At 39.8% G+C, this 21,702-nt stretch overlaps 2 protein-coding genes across 2 annotated transcripts in view; one reads left to right on the top strand and one right to left on the bottom strand.

The window, feature by feature from the left end:
- suox (sulfite oxidase) overlaps window positions 1–21,702 on the top strand; it is an 892,829-nt gene that overhangs the window by 330,574 nt on the left and 540,553 nt on the right. The window lies entirely within an intron of this gene.
- Window positions 2,201–21,702, bottom strand: part of col2a1b (collagen, type II, alpha 1b) — a gene marked incomplete at its 5' end in the record, with an annotated part of 59,310 nt that continues 39,808 nt past the window's right edge. Inside the window, 19 exons of the mRNA XM_079844456.1 lie at window positions 2,201–3,995; window positions 10,337–10,579; window positions 10,663–10,850; window positions 10,973–11,261; window positions 12,211–12,318; window positions 12,529–12,582; window positions 12,690–12,797; window positions 12,938–12,991; window positions 13,642–13,749; window positions 13,824–13,877; window positions 15,075–15,182; window positions 16,235–16,342; window positions 17,315–17,476; window positions 17,674–17,727; window positions 17,803–17,856; window positions 17,952–18,059; window positions 20,369–20,422; window positions 21,246–21,299; window positions 21,416–21,469. Of these exons, the coding sequence (XP_079700582.1) occupies window positions 3,849–3,995; window positions 10,337–10,579; window positions 10,663–10,850; window positions 10,973–11,261; window positions 12,211–12,318; window positions 12,529–12,582; window positions 12,690–12,797; window positions 12,938–12,991; window positions 13,642–13,749; window positions 13,824–13,877; window positions 15,075–15,182; window positions 16,235–16,342; window positions 17,315–17,476; window positions 17,674–17,727; window positions 17,803–17,856; window positions 17,952–18,059; window positions 20,369–20,422; window positions 21,246–21,299; window positions 21,416–21,469 (2,109 nt within the window). The 3' untranslated portion in view covers window positions 2,201–3,848. The remainder of the gene's footprint in view (window positions 3,996–10,336; window positions 10,580–10,662; window positions 10,851–10,972; window positions 11,262–12,210; window positions 12,319–12,528; window positions 12,583–12,689; window positions 12,798–12,937; window positions 12,992–13,641; window positions 13,750–13,823; window positions 13,878–15,074; window positions 15,183–16,234; window positions 16,343–17,314; window positions 17,477–17,673; window positions 17,728–17,802; window positions 17,857–17,951; window positions 18,060–20,368; window positions 20,423–21,245; window positions 21,300–21,415; window positions 21,470–21,702) is intronic.

The following is a 21,702-nucleotide window of genomic DNA, read 5'->3' as shown; positions in this document are numbered from 1 at the left end:
TTATTAGCTATAGGCTAAGATTTAGCTTTGTGGCAAGATCAGTTGGCCTTAGCTAACCTACAGAATCATGTGATCTCTTGCACACCCTAGCCTACCTGCACATCGTGTCTTTGTCCAATTGGCAGGGACAGGGATATTGTTTTTCTCTGCGTATTCAAATGCCAGTTGACGGCACTTAACTGGAGGAAGGTCATGGAACTGTTCAGCGAGTTGTTTCAAGTGTTTGGCAAGCTCCTCCTCCATCTCATCTGTGAATATTCTCTTTGCCTCAGCTACTGCACCCCAGGCTACTGATTTTACTTCCCCTTTCTCTTTTTTCTTTATGAATCTTAGGAGGCTTGACTTGTCAATATTTCTATTCCTTGCAACTGCTCTTAGAGACTTCTTTCCTTCCTTGACCTCAGCGACTGCACCCTCCATCTCCTTGAGGGGTGTTTGGCTCCAGCTTGTCTTCCTCGTGTATTGCCTTGGCATGATGGCTTTTCTGCAATGTTTATGACATTAAAAATAAAACATTTGCAATGTAATTTTACATTAAAATATGTGTAAGACTAAACTTAACTTGTGCCTCATGTCTCACTTTACCCCACAGCATTTGTCTTACTTTACCCCACCGCCACATTTTAGAAGAAAAAAAAAAAAATCTCTCTTAGCAATTCAGACTAATCTTCAGCTAGCATCACCACATGGTTTTATATGTTGGTAGTTCATCAACATGTATGATATACGTTTTTCTACCTGAATCAATTTGCTTTGGCACAACAGTTGATTAAGTTGACAGCAAGAAAATTTACTTTTACATACAAAAAAAAAACATGCTTACCACAGCACCATGAGGTCCTCTCCTTCATAGCCAAGGGGAAATTGGAGGGGCTTGAAAACATAATGGTCACATGACCACAAATGTGTTCTGTTGCCTAGATACAGGGGGTGGCTCACATTACCCGATGTCTCACATTACCACACTCTCCCCTACATCCATTTGGTGTTTAGATGGAATGTTTTGGTTTCCATAAAGGGATAGTTCACCCAAAAATGAAAATTCTGTTATTAATTCCTCACCCTCATGTCGTTCCAAACCCGTAAGAATTCATTCATCTTCAGAACACAAATGAAGATATTTTTGATGAAATCCGAGAGCTCTCTGACCCCTCCATAGACAGCTATTTAATTAACACGTTCAAGGCCCAGAAAGGTAGTAAAGACATCACTAAAATAGTCCATGTGACTTCAGGGGTTCAACCTTAATGTTATGAAGCGACGAGAATACTTTTTGTGCGCTAAAAAAAAGCAAAAATAATGACTTTATTCAATAATTTTGTTCTGGTCTGTGTCAGTCTCTTATGCTGTTTACTTTGTATAGGCCTATACAGTGCAACTCCACGAATGCGTTGTGGTGCTCACATGAACTGCACTGGCTGTCGTAGAACTCGAAAGTGCTGCACTGTTTACAATGTATATTGCGTAGGAGACTGACACAGACTAGAACAAAAAAGTTGAATAAGTCGTTATTTTTGTTTGTTTTTGCGCACAAAAAGTATTCTCCTCGCTTCATAACATTAAGGTTGAACCATTGAAGTTACATGGACTATTTTAAAGATGTCTTTTCTTCCTTTCTGGACCTTGAATGTGTTAATTATATAGCTGTCTATGAAGGGGTCAGAGAGCTCTCGGATTTTATCAAAAATCCGAAGATGAAAGAAGGTCTTATGGGTTTGGAACGATGTGAGGGTGAGGAATTAATGACAGAATTTTCATTTTTGGGTGATCTAACCCGATGTTGTCCCAGGTACAATGGAGGCAAGTCTCCATGACTACAGCAGTCGAGATGTTTTCATCTTTATTTGTCGTTTCTGTCAAGTAAGAGTGGTCTACTAAATGATTTACGGATGGGTTGTTGCTCAAACCTGCAGTGACGGTACCTGTACTGTTGATCACCTTTGTTGGATTGATATGAAGTGCCACACATGCTTCTTACTGTAATGTCATTTTCAGCTGCTCTTCAAAAAAAAATCCACAAGGTGTCAGGATTTCTCTTATCTGTATCACAAGTCTGCAAATGTGTCTTCATGTGTCCAGTTCCCTTCTGAAAGAGTTCAGAATCTTCGGATCAAAACATGAGCAAAAAAAGAAGCGATAAAAACTTTGCTAATGCACCTTGTAGACTTTGAAATAACACGATTTTCTCTGCTTTTTTGTTCAAAATGTAGCTTTTGTTTAATGAAACCCATATTCAAGTGTTGATTTAAAAAAATGCATGACGCTAGAATATGTAAACAATTTGTTTGTTTTTTTAAAGCAGAGACTCTGTTCTTTCTTTTGATAATATTGCATGTTCAGATATTCATACAAGAAAATATTTTTGGGACAATGGAATTTTTGCAAAAATGGCTGGCTCTTCCCTTTTAATATGCTCACTTCATCACCAAAGGCATGCCATAAGAAAAACCATAGAAGATATACCATCATTACTCTATTTATTTCATAGAAATGATTTTATCTGTTATTGCTACGGTAAAAGTCATAGAAAAACAGCACAAATGTACAAGTTGAAATTTACTTTACATAAATACACTAACCAGACTGACAGATCATACCATGTGTACTACTGCACACTGTATTGTTCGTACGCATTATCTGAAATATTAACGACCGTCAAAATGAACTATTTAACTTGCGCTGTGATGCTAAATTTTTTCTTTATTTTCCAAACAAAAAAAAAACAGGCAAAATAGATCAACCCCTATGTAACCCATACTATATAACCGAACAAAGATGTACTATCCTTTTATTTTAGCATAATCAACAACAACTTAAAGCAACACAACGCACATACTTTAAGCAAGATGGGTTGATGCGCTTGAGTAGCTCTTACCCTATATCTAAGAGTGCATCTAAAACCAAAGGAAGAAAAAAAAGTTGTACACATTTGCATTCATTAAAACCATAACACAAGAAAATAAAAACAATAATAAGACAGCTCTTAGCTTTTCCACTATCACATATATAGGTTTTCAAAGGACAGGAGATGCCGATCGATAAAGTGATTTTATAAAGAGTAGGATGGATCTTTTGGATTCAAGCTTTATGCTGACTTAACAAATTAGTAAGGCTTCGTTTTTTCTGCGATTGTTTTGTACAGCATGAGGTAGCTCAAAAAAAAATTTCAAAACTGCGCTACAGACCACTTGTGTGAAAGGTCTCTTTTAACAGTACATTGATTAGTGTGACATAATAGGGGTGTGAAGACTGTAGAAAGAAATACTAACTTCAACGCGCGTGCACATAAGGTCGTTGGGAAAAAAATGCAGGGTGTTTTACAAGATTAGCACCATTGATTATGTTTAATGCACAGCAATTTACATACACTGTGGCGACAAGAAAGACGAACACTTGCTTCACGTGATGGTCAAAGTTCAGGGTGTTGTAAAAAAGGCATGTGAGTCGAATAATTGTAGATGAAAATGCTAAAACACTACACTGATGTACAACTCTTGATCCAAATGCACAGGAGGGGGAGGGGGGGATAGCACCTTAACAATAAATAAATAAAACCAAGACACACTTCTACTTCTGTCTTTTTCGCTGGCATTCTCCCTTATGTACCGTTGGGTTCAATTGTGAGATTTTCCCAGAGGGCTGTGGGAGATGGGAGACTGTCTGCCGGTCAGTCACAGATGAGTACTGCTAGTGCCTATCAGTGCACATCCTAAAAAAATACTTTCGGAAGCACTTTTTCTTCTAGTCATAAAAAGATGTCCCACTCAAAAATGTCTAGTTCCTCTTTCTTTGTTCTTCACTCTCGAGTGTGTGTTGTCTCTCATTCGTTCTGTATCCAGGGTTCATCTTTACAAGAAACAGACGGCCCCCACATCCACTCCAAACTCCTGATTTGCTCCTCCAATATCCATAGGTGCAATGTCCACAATGGGTAGACGTGAAGTCTTCTGTGATTTGTACTCGATTACCGTCTTGCTCCACTGTCCTGTGTGTTTCTGTAGGGACAAAAGACCTCAAATGTCAAGTCAACTTTATTTATATAGCGCTTTTTACAATGCAGATTGTTTCAAAGCAGCTTCACAGTGTTATACAGGAAAATATTGTAACAGAATTTGATTCGGCTGTACAGCCGCTCTGGAGAAAATGTTGATGTCATCAGCTCATTTCAATTATCATATAGTGACAATGTGGGCAGATCAGATTTAGTTGATGTATTTAAATTAGTTTAGTAATTACATTTATTTGAATATTTAGTTGAAAATGTAGTGTCCCCAACTGAGCAAGCCAAGCCAAAGACGACAGTGGCAAGGAACCAAAACTCCCATCGGGTGGCATAATGGAGAAATATAAACCTTGGGAGAAACCAGGCTCAGTCGGGGTGCCAGTTCGCCTCTGGCCAATTAACAAACAGTGTATGATTATTATTCAGGCAACCTTACAGGTCAGAGGTCATATTAGATCGAAATATTCGAAAGATCGGAGTGATCATGCCAGAGACGGGTTTATTGAGGATGACAAGTCGATTAAACAATTATAAAATAGGAATATTCGAAAGATCGGAGTCATCACGCCGGAGACGGGTTTATTGAGGATGACATGTCGATTAACCAATTATTAAATAGGAATATTCGAAAGATCGGAGTCATCACGCCGGAGACGGGTTTATTGAGGATGACATGTCGATTAACCAATTATTAAATAGGAATATTCGAAAGATCGGACTCATGACGCCGGAGACTGGTTTATTGAGGATAACATGTCGATTAACCAATTATTAAATAGGAATATTCAAAAGATCGGAGTCATCACGCCGGAGACGGGTTTATTGAGGATAACATGTCGATTAACCAATTATTAAATAGGAATATTCAAAAGATCGGAGTCATCACGCCAGAGACGGGTTTATTGAGGATGATGTGTCGATTAACCAATTATTAAATAGGAATATTCGAAAGATCGGAGTCATCACGCCGGAGACGGGTTTATTGAGGATGACATGTCGATTAACCAATTATTAAATAGGAATATTCGAAAGATCGGACTCATGACGCCGGAGACTGGTTTATTGAGGAAGACATGTCGATTAACCAATTATTAAATAGGAATATTCAAAAGATCGGAGTCATCACGCCGGAGACGGGTTTATTGAGGATAACATGTCGATTAACCAATTATTAAATAGGAATATTCAAAAGATCGGAGTCATCACGCCAGAGACGGGTTTATTGAGGATGATGTGTCGATTAACCAATTATTAAATAGGAATATTCGAAAGATCAGAGTCATCACGCCGGAGACGGGTTTATTGAGGATGACATGTCGATTAACCAATTATTAAATAGGAATATTCAAAAGATCGGAGTCATCACGCCGGAGACGGGTTTATTGAGGAAGACATGTCGATTAACCAATTATTAAATAGGAATATTCAAAAGATCGGAGTCATCACGCCAGAGACGGGTTTATTGAGGAAGACATGTCGATTAACCAATTATTAAATAGGAATATTCAAAAGATCGGAGTCATCACGCCGGAGACTGGTTTATTGAGGATAACATGTCGATTAACCAATTATTAAATAGGAATATTCAAAAGATCGGAGTCATCACGCCAGAGACGGGTTTATTGAGGATGATGTGTCGATTAACCAATTATTAAATAGGAATATTCGAAAGATCAGAGTCATCACGCCGGAGACGGGTTTATTGAGGATGATGTGTCGATTAACCAATTATTAAATAGGAATATTCGAAAGATCGGAGTCATCACGCCGGAGACTGGTTTATTGAGGATAACATGTCGATTAACCAATTATTAAATAGGAATATTCAAAAGATCAGTCATCACGCCGGAGACGGGTTTATTGAGGATGACATGTCGATTAACCAATTATTAAATAGGAATATTCAAAAGATCGGAGTCATCACGCCGGAGACGGGTTTATTGAGGATGACATGTCGATTAACCAATTATTAAATAGGAATATTCAAAAGAACGGAGTCATCATGCCGGAGACGGGTTTATTGAGGAAGACATGTCGATTAACCAATTATTAAATAGGAATATTCAAAAGATCAGTCATCACGCCGGAGACGGGTTTATTGAGGATGACATGTCGATTAACCAATTATTAAATAGGAATATTCAAAAGATCAGTCATCACGCCGGAGACGGGTTTATTGAGGATGACATGTCGATTAACCAATTATTAAATAGGAATATTCAAAAGAACGGAGTCATCACGCCGGAGACGGGTTTATTGAGGAAGACATGTCGATTAACCAATTATTAAATAGGAATATTCAAAAGATCGGAGTCATCACGCCGGAGACGGGTTTATTGAGGAAGACATGTCGATTAACCAATTATTAAATAGGAATATTCAAAAGATCGGAGTCATCACGCCGGAGACTGGTTTATTGAGGATGATGTGTCGATTAACCAATTATTAAATAGGAATATTCGAAAGATCGGAGTCATCACGCCGGAGACTGGTTTATTGAGGATGACATGTCGATTAACCAATTATTAAATAGGAATATTCAAAAGATCAGTCATCACGCCGGAGACGGGTTTATTGAGGATAACATGTCGATTAACCAATTATTAAATAGGAATATTCAAAAGATCGGAGTCATCACGCCAGAGACGGGTTTATTGAGGATGACATGTCGATTAACCAATTATTAAATAGGAATATTCAAAAGATCGGAGTCATCACGCCGGAGACGGGTTTATTGAGGAAGACATGTCGATTAACCAATTATTAAATAGGAATATTCAAAAGATCGGAGTCATCACGCCGGAGACTGGTTTATTGAGGATAACATGTCGATTAACCAATTATTAAATAGGAATATTCAAAAGATCGGAGTCATCACGCCAGAGACGGGTTTATTGAGGATGATGTGTCGATTAACCAATTATTAAATAGGAATATTCGAAAGATCAGAGTCATCACGCCGGAGACGGGTTTATTGAGGATGACATGTCGATTAACCAATTATTAAATAGGAATATTCGAAAGATCAGAGTCATCACGCCGGAGACGGGTTTATTGAGGATGACATGTCGATTAACCAATTATTAAATAGGAATATTCAAAAGATCGGAGTCATCACGCCGGAGACGGGTTTATTGAGGATGACATGTCGATTAACCAATTATTAAATAGGAATATTCAAAAGATCGGAGTCATCACGCCGGAGACGGGTTTATTGAGGATAACATGTCGATTAACCAATTATTAAATAGGAATATTCAAAAGATCGGAGTCATCACGCCAGAGACGGGTTTATTGAGGATGATGTGTCGATTAACCAATTATTAAATAGGAATATTCGAAAGATCAGAGTCATCACGCCGGAGACGGGTTTATTGAGGATGCCGTGTCGATGAGGCAATTTTAGGGTGAGTCTAATTGACACGGTCTTTGCAGACACTTCAGGGATGCGTTGGTCAATGTAAAGGGCCTGTTTTCATTCCACTGCTCGGTCTCACATTTTTAAAAGTAAAATGGCCTCTAAGGATACGTAAGATAAAAGTTCTCACATTTTGGATGGGTTAGTTACCATTTAATACATCAGATCTCTGTTTGTTCCTACACAATCGCCCTGTTTAGACCTGGTATTAAGATGTGTTTTGGTCGATCGGATCACAAGTATAAAACACTAAATACAGGTGTAAACAGGGTCTAAAAGCTTGTCCACTTTTGAATGGATTGCTTTTGTAGTGTAGACGCTCATGTGTTCAAACAGCCACAAATGTCTATTCTCTGCCTAGCATTACTAATGGAAAGGATGTCAACTAACATGTGAGTTCTTCGCCTGCGTCTTAAGGAAATAACTGTCTATAGTCCTATTCGTACGGTTATGTTTCTCATGTGGAAGTCCGTAAAAATAAATTTGCATGCCACCTCAGTGATAAAACGTATACATTCGGATGGTGATTTATTCAAGGTGGAGGAGCGAGTTCAATAACATGATTGTATGCTGTAAATAAAATGTCATATGCTTGGTATAATAAGAATAAATGCATATTTAATTTAATAATAGAAAAATAATATCCTAATTATTATTTAATTATTTAAATCTGTTTAAAAATAGGAAGTTATATAGACACACATTATAGTTAAAATAGTTTTCTGTCTTGTATTTTATCTCAAAATAAAGGATGTAATTTTATTCCACATGGAAATGAGGGGAAATAAGTTCATACAGCCTTGTATTTACATGAAGTAAACATAATGCTGCTTGGTTATTTTAACATTTATAATTGCTGCAGTAATAAAAGTCTAGAGCTGCGTCCGAAATCAAATACTTCTCTACTATGTAGTATGCGAAAAACAGTATGCCAACAGAGTAGTATGTCAGAATTCATAGTATTAGAAAAACAGTAGGCGAAAAGTACCCGGATGACCTACTATTTCCGGCGAGATTCTGAAGTGTGCATACGATGGACACTTTATCCTATGAGGCCACGGGAGGCAATTTATGAATGGAGGTGATGGGACGCAACTGACGCTGGTTGGTCACATGATCATGACAACGTGGCAGATGTAGTCGGAGGGCAGTCATGGCCTAATGGTTAGAGAGTCGGACTTGTAACCTGAAGGTTGCAGGTTCGAGTCTCAGGTCCGGTAGGAATTGTCAGTGGGGGGAGTGAATAAACAGCGCTCTCCTCCACCCTCAATACCACGACTGAGGTGAGACCCTTGAGTAAGGCAACGAATCCCCAACTGCTCCCCGGGCACCGCAATATGGCTGCCCACTACTGTGTGTGTGTGCACTTGGATGTGCAGAACACAAATTCGCCACACATCACTTTTTAGTACATCCGGATTTCATTCATACTATATAGAACATACTATATAGAACGTACTTTATTAACGGTCGCAAAGTTCGTTCAAATTCAAATGTAGTACCTACTAACATAGTACGCGATTTCAGATGCAGCCTTGATCGTTAAAATGCATCCAAATTACAGTGAAGCGAAACCGTACGGTGCTCTGCAGTGGTCAAAAAGGATATAAACGGTGAATTTTGAAGTGATATACTCTTGAAAACTCAGAGAGGTCCACACAACCTTGGTGTTTGTCAAAAAACAGTAGGTAATTCGGCCGGGGATTTTTACGTGGGTGGTGGGAGTAAAACACTGATATTCTGGATATGGACTGCAATAAAATCACTGACAAGCCCCTGTAAATGGTGACGATACCTTATGACCCCCCCACAAGAAACAATTACCGTCCGAATAGGGCTTATAACAGCATTGTATCAATAGTTTATATTCAGGATTCAAAAACAGAAATCCGAAACTAGAACTGCAGATATACAAACCGAATTGAATATCGATCACGCTGATCGTTTTCTTCATTCCGGGCGCCTCATGTTGTTGTGAAAATATCTGCGCACTGGAATGCTCGGGTAAGCTGACGTAAAAGTAGAACAGCCCTCTGTCTGTGCCGTCTTGGCTTCTTTGTTCGCTTTCATCACTTTCGCTTTTATTCTCGTGCATTGACTTGTTATACAAGCCGAACAGCCAATCAAAGTTCCCTAACCGACAATGCCGACAGATGCTGATTCAACAAGCTCAATCGGCCAAATAGGGCAAAGTGTGGAATGCATGCAAAAACCGGGCCGACTGACACTCAACAACGGCCCAACCTTGGTGTGCCAGGGCCTTATGTGTCAAGCAAACCAATATTTCCTTAATTTTTTTAATCACACTGCAATGATAACACTGTATAGTCGCTTTTCCACCGTCGAGCCGAATGGTTCTCATTGCGTAACCATTGCTGATACGGTTCTGGTTTCATTTTCCACCGTGGGGCTGATAACGGCCCCTATTTGGAATGTAATACAAAAGTGTCAGTTGTTGCCTTGGTAACACAACGGTTTACTGATGATATGAGATGTAAATGACCGCATTATGGAGGATGATCAGATATTTCTTTTAAATCTATTATTAATTTGTGTTTACTCAAATAGAGCGCTTAGCCAGCTACAGAGAAACTGGTAGCCAGGCAACAGACAAGTGACCAATCCTGAGTGGCGACGTCACTACACAGATTCTACCAGCACGATTCAGCACATTTAGACAACTTTACTGAGAATTCCGGGCCGAGAATGGTTAATAACCGTGCCGTGCCAGGCTCAAGTGGAAACAATTTGAACCATTCCTTACCATTCTAAGAACTGTTCAGCCCAACGGTGGAAAAGTGGCTTATGTTTGTTGAGTGAAACCAGTGAGGACAGCATTTGCTACTTGCTCCCTTTTTACTTCCAGTGTTTTGATTCCCAAGCCTACTCAAAAGAGGACAAAAGCATTTCCTCACCTTGCAACCATCCTCAAGAACACTATATGTGAAGCGACTGTTGCCCTCAGCTCGGATTTCCACATCATTGGATCCCTGCAGCAGAAGAGCCTTCTTCAGGTTGCCAGTGGTCTCATCCATATAGGCAATGCTGTTCTTGCAGTGGTAGGTGAGGTTCTGCGAGGCCTCTGTGGACAGCAGTCTTAGGAAGGTCATCTGAATACTTGCTGTATTAGGTGCCAGATTCTCGTCTCCATAGCCAAACTGCAGCAGTGGAAAAAAAAGTTCATTAGCCAGAGATGATCAAAATCCTAAAGAATAGTTCACCCAAGACTCAAGAAACTCACCTGGAATCCACCATTCATGGCATCTCCAAACCAAACGTGTTTGCGTTCAGAACCCTTGGTAGTCCACCAGTTCTTACGTGGGATGTTGGCAGGTTTTGGATAGACGCAAGTCTCACCAGTCTCCATATTGCAGAACACCTTGATAGCATCAACGGTGCAGCCCTGGTTAGGATCAATCCAGTATTCACCTAAAGAGACACAAAACTTTCCTTATACCACACATTTTCCCTATACTTTACAAGGCTTTCCACATGAACCCCGCTGTAAGTGTCTGGCGCTAACCACACATGCCTCTGAGACGCAAACTCACCGCTCTTCCAGTCTGGGTGGCAGAGTTTCAGGTCTCTGCAGGTTCGGGTCGGGCTCTTTTTAGTACCGTCGGGGCTCCGAATGCTCTCGACCTGGTTGTTCAGGGATTTCAGAGTAGCGTCGACCTCTGCGTCATGCTGATGGTTGCCTTCTGCAGCTTGGTCTGCCCTCATGTACCTCAAGGAATCAGGACCCTTTTCAGGCTGAGACAGACCAGCAAAAGCAGACATGTCGATGCCAGGTCCCGGCGGGCCAGGAAGACCAGGGGGTCCAGGATTTCCAGGGGGACCCTTTGGAGAAGAATTATATTTTACTGACAGTGATTTACTGTTATGTGTCCTTAATTTTCAGCAGAATTTTCATCATAATATTTAAAGTGCCATTATTAAGCTTTTTGGGATATTCTCTTTCATGTAGTGTGTAATAGAGCTGTTTGTAAAGATCAAAGTGCAGATAAATGTTTCTCCCAAAAGAAAGAAGCGATTCTGAACTGAAACGAGTCGTCAGTAATTCCAGTCTCACTTCCTGCTGAATCTAAGTAGGTTTGTAACAGATTTGCATAATGCCAGTCTATGGTCTTCATTGGCTGCTAGGAACAACGTCTACTTTGACCCTCAAAGCTGTAGTTGTAGCCGAGACAGGAAGAGTTTGGTTGGTGTTGTTCATGAGGAAAAGTTGCTGTTTTCAGCTGCCAAAGCAAATCCACTTTGATGCGATTGATACGGTAAAACTCACGCAATCATTACTGTGTGTATCACTGTGTATTAATTGCTGAGGAAAAGCTGAGATTCAGATATGATAATGAGTGTTTGGTTTCTGACACGTCGAGCAATCACAACAGACTAGGCTATCTGACCAATCATAGGAGAGCAGGCTCTCAGAAAGGCGGGGTTTAGAGAGACCGAATCCTTGATCGAACCGTTTCAGACACTTTGAGAAAAGAGCTGATGCTGCAATACCTTTTGTAGGAGATGCCAAAACAAAATTAGGAACCTGAAAAATATCATAATAGGGGCACTTTAAGACTAGCGTTTCCCAACCCTGGTCCCGGAATACACCCAACAGCACAGATTTTGGGAGTCTCCCTGATCTAACATGCCCATTTCAGGTCTTGGAGTAACTGACTGATCAGTTGAATCATGTGTGTTTAACTAGGGAGACAAACTAAATGTGAAGAGCTGGATGTACTTGGGAGGTTGGGAACCAATGTGTAAATCTAGTCTTCGCTTTGATACTCACAGATGGCCCAGTCTCTCCAGATCGACCACGAGGTCCAGGGGGTCCAATAGGTCCAGGCAAACCATTTGATCCATCTTTTCCAGCTGGACCTACAGGGCCTGGGGGTCCCTGGAAAGAGACAGAAAGTTTGAGTCTCAGCACAGTGTCACCTGTTTGCATAGCCCAAATGTTTCTAATTCTGCTCTTGCCGACCTCCAGAGTTTAGTTCCAACCTCCTCCAACACTTGCCTGTAGTTTTCAAGACCTTGGTCAGTTGGTTCAGGTGTGTTTGAGGTTGGAGCTAAACTCTGGGTACATGGTATATTCCTGGGTACATACTCTTGCTCCACCGGGTCCAGAAGGTCCTGAAGCACCTTGGTCACCAGGCTGCCCCTGTGTATGGATTGTACAGATGGCTTTGAGTTATCGCATCACATCTTACCACAGTATTTGTATGCGGAATGCTTTAGTTCAAATGTCACAAATAAACAGCAACTTACAGGAGGCCCAGGCAGACCTTGAAGACCGGTGAAACCTCTGTGTCCTTTCTGTCCTCTCTCCCCTGAATCGCCAGATTCTCCCTTATCTCCACGTGGTCCTTGTGGTCCCTGGGATAAATGGACATTAAGTCTACATTGAATTTTACGCATACATTGACACACTGACAATGACACTTGAATTTTTAGAACTAGCACAAAATAAATAAAGCAAGGGAGTGTTATTAACGTGTGACAAGAAAAGTACTTACAGGCATTCCTCGAGCTCCAGCAGGCCCCGCAGATCCAGCAGGTCCTTGGGGTCCCTGCAGTTAAATGTAATTAGTGTGTCAAGTATCTTCATCTTTTGGCTTGAAATCCTTTTTTGAAAATCACAAATCCTTTTTTTTGTGCATTTTCCAGCAGGTCACAGGACACTGCAAGCCCTATGCTTTCCACCCTTTTAGTATGTATTAACGCCAGCTTTAAGACATGAACCCATCCATCTATACCACTTTCCAGATGCAACATCACAATTAAAGGGAAATTCAACTAAGAAAGCTTGGAACACTCATTTTGATTGACGTTTTATAGTGTTTATACTGAATTAAAGCCACTCATACACAGTCCAACCTGTTGAGAAAAATGACAAGGGTATCGATACGGAACAGAATTTCAATGAAACTAGAATTTAACTTAGAAAATTCTAGCCTGTCAACTGGTATCAAGTGATACATTTAAAAAAAATATATATATTATTAATTTCAATGTGAGAACATTAAAATTCCACCCTGTTATGTAATATCCTGTTATGTAAAAGTTGTTGGTAGTAAAAACGATTTCAAGTCTAATTTTGTACGTACCCGATGATATCAGCCAACTAATCCTTTTAACAGTACCCTTCAATGACGTTAATAAAACTAAGATTGGTCATTTTTTCAACACAAATAAAAGAGCTCGAGGAATCTGTACTTACGGCCTCTCCTCTGTCTCCCTGTTTACCAGTGGGTCCGACTGGACCAGGGGCACCAGTACCACCCGGAGCACCAGAAGCGCCAACTGGACCAGTGTCGCCTCTGTCACCCTGAACAGAACGTCGACAGTGAGTCAGCAAGCATAACAAAACCCTCTGTGATGCATGAACATTATATTCCCCACCTTTATTCCTGCAGAACCATCTCGGCCAGGAGGACCATCAGATCCAGGATTGCCCTGAAAAACCATATATAATATTAAACTCGTTGTGAGCTCTTATACAGTATGTATTGTTTATGTATTATTTTGTTTTAAAGACAACTATAACTACAATCAATACATTTGCCAAGTCTCAATTTGTTGTGTTCTTTCTGTAAAGACATTTTTTTCAACAAACTGAACAAATTTGTGAGCGAGTACAATGTAAACTGGGAAAATGCAGCTATGGTACAAAATCAATGACTCATCGTGGCGGTTAGAGAGGGTGCTCCGAGATCCATGTGGACACACTGTACAATACATAGACAAGCCTTGACTGGCAAAAGATGCCAAATGATTTTCAGCATGTCCTTGACATGCATTAATAGTTTTTAGTCACGTGACCAGCACGGAGACCTAGAGGGCAAAACATTCAAAGAACTGCCACACAAGCCTGTCAATCGTGTGAAAACTATGAACAGGCTCTAAATGCAATTTTTTTCCACATTTTATGTGAAGAATTAGGAGCGCATTACAAACAGCAGCTTCTGCAAGTCCACTAGCTGTGAGTTTCATTGCCATTCTTTGACCGGTGTGAGAAAGTACTGCTTTTTCTGTTAAATCAATCCCCTCTGGCACAGCACATTAGCAAAGATTGGCTTGTTTGACATATTTAAATGCCTCAACATACTTAATACATCATGGCAGGGGAGAGACAGACCTGTCTTAGCAATTCCTGCATTATTTTTCAAAATTGTCTGGCTTATTGAACAAAACAAAAAAACATACACCAGATTTACTTCAGTTGGTTGTTGATTGTGAAAAGTGTGCTTTGTATACTGTTTTAGAATGGAGGCTGATCTGAATGTGATTGGATGAAGTGCAGCATGGCCTTGCATACAGGTTTGATTATAGATTACAAGGTCTAAAAATTATAAATGCATAGATTAATTATTCAGGATAAGATCAGTTGCATTCATTAAAAAAAGGACTTAATTGTCTTAAGGATTTATTGTAAGGATTTTGACAGTAGGCATACAACCTACTTTGAAGTTATGTGTATTGTATAAAGTGCTATATAAATAAATAAAACAATTCTGCTGTGGCAGCTATTAGCTTATTTCATCTGAAAAATATCATTTCAGGTGCGGCCTCAATAGTGTAAGATCACAAAACGTTTGCATATTTTGGTTTTAATGGTGGTGTTTGGAGTACATCACCAGGGTTGTACCGTACCTCTCTCCCAGGCTCTCCAGCAGCTCCAGTCAGACCCGGTGGCCCCACGGGTCCAGGTGGTCCACGGTCTCCAGATCCACCAGGAGCTCCTTGTTTCCCAGGTTCACCCTGTGATGGGCATTCATCAATCGAATGTGATTTAGTTGCAATTTACATGTGTTTGCTTTGCATTTGCCCATGTAACATTTGTCCTTTGTTATATCTTAACTCTTTCCATGTCATTGCGGAATTTTCCGTAACACAATTACAGGGCGCTATTACGCATTGTCTGAAAGAGTACAGAATCTCCTGATCAAAACTCAGGCGAAGAAGAAGCAGAAACAAGCGATCGAAGCATTATTTATGCACATGTAAAATAATATGATCATCAAACATTAAACAGCATATAAATAAAAAATGCCTAATGTTCCTGAATGAAATGTGAAGCTTTGGAGGTTTTGATGGACTCGATCTACTCCATCTGTGTTTTGATCATCATTCTGAAACCCATCCAGATGAAGTCTTTGACAAAAACGTGGTTTTCTCAGCTTTTTATGAAACTTACACACATTCAAGTGTTGATCAAAAAGAATGCATGAAGCTAGAATACATTTTGTTTGTTTAAAAGCAGAGGATTTGTTCTATATTTTTATATAATTCATGTTCAGATATTCATACAACAAACTATTCTGGGGGCATTAAAGTTTTATGAAAATGATCAAAAATGCTGGAAGTGGCTAGCAACTTCTGGCGGGGAAAGAGTTAACAGTGAATGCTATTCAAGAAATGTCTTGATTTTTAGTCAAGCTGTTGTGACTTTTGGTGAAATTGTGAAGATTGCTTGTCTCTGGGGTTATTATTGCGTGAGACAAAGAAAACGTGCCTCCATATCTTGCAACTGTGTGTTTTTTATAATGCACTCACAGCAAAGGCATGGGTTTCATTGGCATAAGCAGCTGATCATCAAACATTGAAAAGCATTCGTATCCTATTATCAGTTTGTCATATTCACTGGAGACTCAACAGCTGGCAAATGTATGATTACATAAAGTCCACCTGAAAGGAAAATGTGATAAAAAGCTTACGACTGACACTGATTCCCCTGTCACTGAACCATTATAAATGTTGATGTATTTTCATCATTAGGATATTAAATGTCAATGTGTTTCTCTGGGACTCACAGAGGGTCCAGGCAGGCCGGGGAAACCTCTTTCACCGCGCTGTCCAGGGAGTCCAACAATCCCACGCTGGCCAGCCAGACCCTGAGGACCTGAAGGCCCATCTGGACCCTGGAACAGGACAGAAATTAAAGATACAATTAACTTTCAAACCTAAAAATGGGAAAAGTACTTCCTGCCCCACTAACACGGTTTTTCTTAAGGACTGAGAATATACACTCAGTATGGTGTTTGAAGCACCCTAGACAGCAACTAAGGGCCCTATCATACACCCGGTTGTTTAAATGCACTCGCACCCATCTGTTCACCCATGGGCGTGCTGGTCTGAAAACCAGGTGTGTTCAGGCGCATTGTTGGTGAGTGGCTATTTTGAGGAACTGAAAACGACTGCACCATTGACCAGCAAAAACCTGGTATAAAGTCGCAGTATTTTTTGTGTTTTTTAATATTAGTAATATGCACCCATAGGCAGTGCACAACGTGTGTGTGTACACTCTGCTTATTACACACACAGGGACGCGCAGCAGCACACAACAATTTTTTAAATATGAAAAATTAAAGGATTGAAATGTAAAAGTTAAAAAATATTATCATTGTGTACATAAAGATAAAAATGCCTACATGTCATAATGGAGAGTCATTGCATGTATCAGAATTACCTATTTGCAGTAATGACGAATGAAACTGGCTACTTATTTAACCAATCGTGGCAATACACACAGGTTGAGGGTGTCTATATTCCGCCATGTAAATAGCGAATCTGCCATGGTGCAAGCGCAACTGGCTTTTAAAAGGAAAGAGAGATGAGACTCTCATCTCGTTAAAATAGGGCTCTTAGCTCCTGTCCCAGAAAACAATATAGTGTCGGCCCAGATCTGGGCCACAACTGGTACATGTGGATTCCACGTACCAGATGTGGGCTGGATCAGGGCAACACTATGTTGCTGTCTGGGACAGGAGCTAACAGCTTGTTGACTATAAGTTTAATGTCAACTTGCAGTCATGCAGGAATGGGCGAGTTATTACTGAGGTCAAAGTTGAGGAAAACAGCCACTTTTAATTAGATACAGGAAAACTACATACGTGAGGACCATCTTCTCCTGGATCTCCCTTCTCGCCAGGAGGACCAGCCGACCCACGCAAACCAGCATCACCGGGTCTTCCAGGAGGACCGCCGTCACCTCGCACACCCTTTGGACCATCTTTACCAGGAGAACCAGCAGGACCAGCGGGTCCCGGGTTACCCTGAGAATGGACATTAATATGTTCTCATGAAGAAATTGTTAATAAACATACTGAGGGACATGATAGGCTTTGGCTTGACCATCAATAATTTGTGCTGATGCATTTTCGTCAGAACATCGATTAAACCAATTAAATGTTTTTGATATTAATCAAATGCATTTGTATGCCATAGTGAACAAGTCCATTGATTTACTTACATTGGGACCAGGAGGTCCAACTCTACCAGCGGCTCCAGGGAAACCTGTGGCACCCTGCAAAGTTCATAAAAATAAACAATTAGATTCATGATCTACATTTACAAAGAATACCCTTTGGTTTGCACTTACAGGAGGCCCTTGAGCACCACGAGCCCCTTTCGGTCCAGACACACCAGTTGGTCCCTATAACCAAAGCAGGAATAAACAATGTGAAGAAATACAGGCACGCTATCGAACAACAGCTTTGCATTAAAGCAAATTAAATTGTCTGATGTTACCTGAGGACCTGGAGCTCCAGAAGGCCCCTGAGGACCCGGTGCACCAGCATCACCCTTCTGTCCACCTTCACCCTGGTCTCCTTTAAGGCCAGGCTGTCCATCTGCACCCTAACACATCCAAATAATTAATTTAACAATCAATGGCAATATTCTGCTTTTGTCCATATCCATCTGTCTTTAGTCTAATGTTGCTGTTTGATCATATTCTCTATATCAGTGTCAGTGTTTCTGAAATCCATTGTAGTCTTGAGTTTTCCTCTGGGAACCAACACATCACAATATTCCTCATTTAAATAATTCATACGCAGAGTAAAGGGGCGGGGCCTGGTTCAGTTAGTTAGTAGTGTGTTGAAACTGGTGGTTATGGTGAGGGGTGGGACATTTCCCAAACACGCTGGAAGTGCTTGACCAATCACAACACACTGCTCCAGCCGACCAATCAGAGCACATTGTGCTTTTCAGAAGGAGGGGCTTCATAGAGACAGGAACTAAACCGAGCTTTACTAATAGCTAATATGAGGAAATAATCAACATTCAAGCAGGAAAACCTGTTCTAGTAGAGCCCAAAAACAACATCAAGACTGTAAAAGGAATAATATGGCCTCTTTAATAATTATTAGCTGTTAGCTCTAACACTCACTGAATGCACAACTACACCTTTTGTGTCATTAATCAGATGCAACTGTTCATTCTTTAAAATCGGGTCTATTCATTACTGAATTCTTGATTTTTAATTTTAATATAACTGATTTTTGCTTGTTCCTCCACTACATTTCTTTAAATATGTCCCAATAAGAGTCCACAATGCTTAAAAACTGTGATGATTTACAGACAGTTTCACTGTCAAAACTTTTCACAGCTCCAGCTCATGAATCAGCTTGATCACTGAAGACTTTAACTGCACAAGTACCGTCTTCACAAATCTAAATTCATTCGACAAAACTGCCATACTGTAGCAGTAACAGTTTTAAAGGTCCCATGGCAGGGATTTTTTTATTATTTTATAATGTTTCCTGAGGTGTACTAATATTGTTAGTATGGTTTTTACATCAAAAAATGTCATAATTTAGAAATAAAAAGCATTTTTTTCTATACTGATAATAGCCCTCTGGCTTGAATGCTCTGTTTCAAGGGGCGTGTCTGCTGTGAGACTTCAGTGAAAACGCCCACTGTTGTGATTGGCTGACATCTTTACATTTGAAATGAGTATTAGATTATGTGGCAGAGGGGGAGTGGTTAAGCGAGATCTGCACGCACTGCCAGAGAGAGAGAGAGAGAGAGAGAGAGAGAGAGAGAGAGAGAGAGAGAGAGAGAGAGAGAGAGAGAGAGAGAGAGACTGGCTGCATGTGCATGTGGACCAGAGGGAGAACTGGATAAAGATTGCTGAGAAAGTTTTATTGTAACGAGCTGTTGAGAGCGCGAGTTTATTTTGTTTGTATCTGAAAGTTCTGAATAAACACGAGTCCCAATCTCGCAACCCTTCTTCCTCCTTATTCTACAAATTTTGTAAAATGTGGAACCCCTCTAAACCCACTAAACTACGTTTATTTACCTTCACAGCTGTCGAGATGAACGAATCATCAAAGTGTTGACTATAGCATTATTTTATGATCTATTCCCATCACATGAACGGCTGCAGTGATCAGCATTGAGTACACAGACAGTCTGTTGATCGCGTGAATGCAGTTCACAAGAATGCTGTCAAATCCATATGGTAAAAGTTTGTAAAGCCTGTGCTGACATCGTGACTGATAAATGGAATTCATTTTCTCCAACTTCTCTGGGCGGGCAAAGCAGAGGAAGGGGAGGTAACTTTTCCTCGTATGACAACATAACAGGGGAGATTTCAGATCGGCTTGTCTGAGCTCTCATTTTCTCAAAGTCAGAGAAAGACAGCCAGAACTCGGTTTACACCTGTCAAAATTTCTAGCCACTTGGGGATCAAATACAGGCTAGGGGAACTCAAATTAATGTTGAAAAACCTCATAAAATGAAAATGTCATGCCATGGGACCTTTAAACATGTAATATGGCATGCTTCACACAACATACTGGGATTGATGTAGAGACAACAGCCAAACAAAGAGCAGAAGCAGAAACAAATCATATAAACTCTGTTCTGGGTAATGAGCTGATGTAATTACATCATTTATGATTTGACAACACAACTCGTCTGTCTTCTCTTATACTGATATCTCAGTGCTTACTTTATCAAATAAATATACGATCAAACAATTATAAGCATCAACTTCTAATCATTTTATTTTCTGCAAAAATAAGTTTCACTATTAGTTGGGTAAACTCTAGGTCAAATAAATGTTTATTTGTGCACTGAGAAACAGCTACCCCAGTAGTTTGATGGTAACATAAGAGAGATACAGAAAAATAGCAGCTATTAATTGTAGTTGCTGTACTTACAGGTGGGCCAGCAAAACCAGCAGCACCAGGAGGACCGGTCTCTCCTCTGTCCCCCTGTCAAAAAGAAAAAGCCTCAGTTTTAACTATATGTACTTGTACATTCCTATATTGCATGTACAATAACTGTGCCATACCATCAGCTAAAACAGCTAAGTGTCTATACAGTCTATACAGGTTGTTTGTGTTGTATTCTTTTCCTAGAAGTGTACAACATGATATATAAAGCATACATTTTTATATATTATATAATTTTATATATTATATCCCTCTATAGTGTGTTGTGTATGATGTTCTTTTCTAACTGTATTATGTTATTACGTTGCTGTCTCGCCAGCAGACTATCTCTTCATTGCATCGGACTCTCAAAGAAAGATATTATAAACAAGAGAGTATGAAATATGAATAACTGATTATGTTGTAGTCGATGTATGCTTTTTCCTGTTTTTCTATTAACTTTATTTGCATAGTAAAATAAAACTTGTATCTGGAGTTTTCCTTTTTTGCCAAATTATTTTGTCATATAAATATCTTAACAAAGTTTAGTTTGTTGTTCTTTCCTTATATTTAAAATATTTAAAAATCTAAAATATTTTCCTCATATTTTATAGGGTCATTAAAAACAAATATCCCCTCTGCACATTACTTTTGCCCACTAAATGCACCATACCATGCCATACCATGTCAGATGTATTAAGCGAGGTATGAAGTATGAAGTTTCATGTCACCTCTGAGCAATAGAAGATCACTGCTCGTAATGCATTACATACACAAGTTGTAAAAATATGTTGCTTTAGATGGAGAACGTATGGAAAGTAGATAAATGACACTATTATGAGCACAGGTCCCTGAATACTGATATAGTTTGTGAGAGACTCACAGGAACGCCGCGAGTACCAGCAGCTCCAGACGGCCCAGCGGGTCCAGATTCTCCCTGAGGAATGAATGAGCATAGGATCAGACTAAATTATGACTAAATGTGTGATGCAGTGATTCATATTATATATTCAATGCAGAAATTAAGTAATTATAAACTGGTAACTTTAGTACCTTTTCACCGTTGGGTCCCCCGGGACCTTGAGGACCAATTGGACCTGTTAAACCCTGTAAAGACGGAAGAATTATGTTCATAAACATCAGCAGTTTGACTGAAAAAGGCTCTTATTAATATCCCTACAAAAAAAGCAGTTTGGCAGCCACTGAAATGAATCTCAATTGATCCATACAGATCTGAACTCATATTGGCATATTCATGCAGCGTATGTAATTTGTGTACAGTTAACACACTGCAGCATGCACATGTTATACATGATATCTTGTATTTATTTATTCTGATT

This window comes from Gobio gobio (assembly GCF_949357685.1).
Source record: "Gobio gobio genome assembly, chromosome: 19".
Classification (NCBI taxonomy): Eukaryota; Metazoa; Chordata; class Actinopteri; order Cypriniformes; family Gobionidae; genus Gobio; species Gobio gobio.
This window is presented reverse-complemented; position numbering and strand designations above follow the sequence as displayed.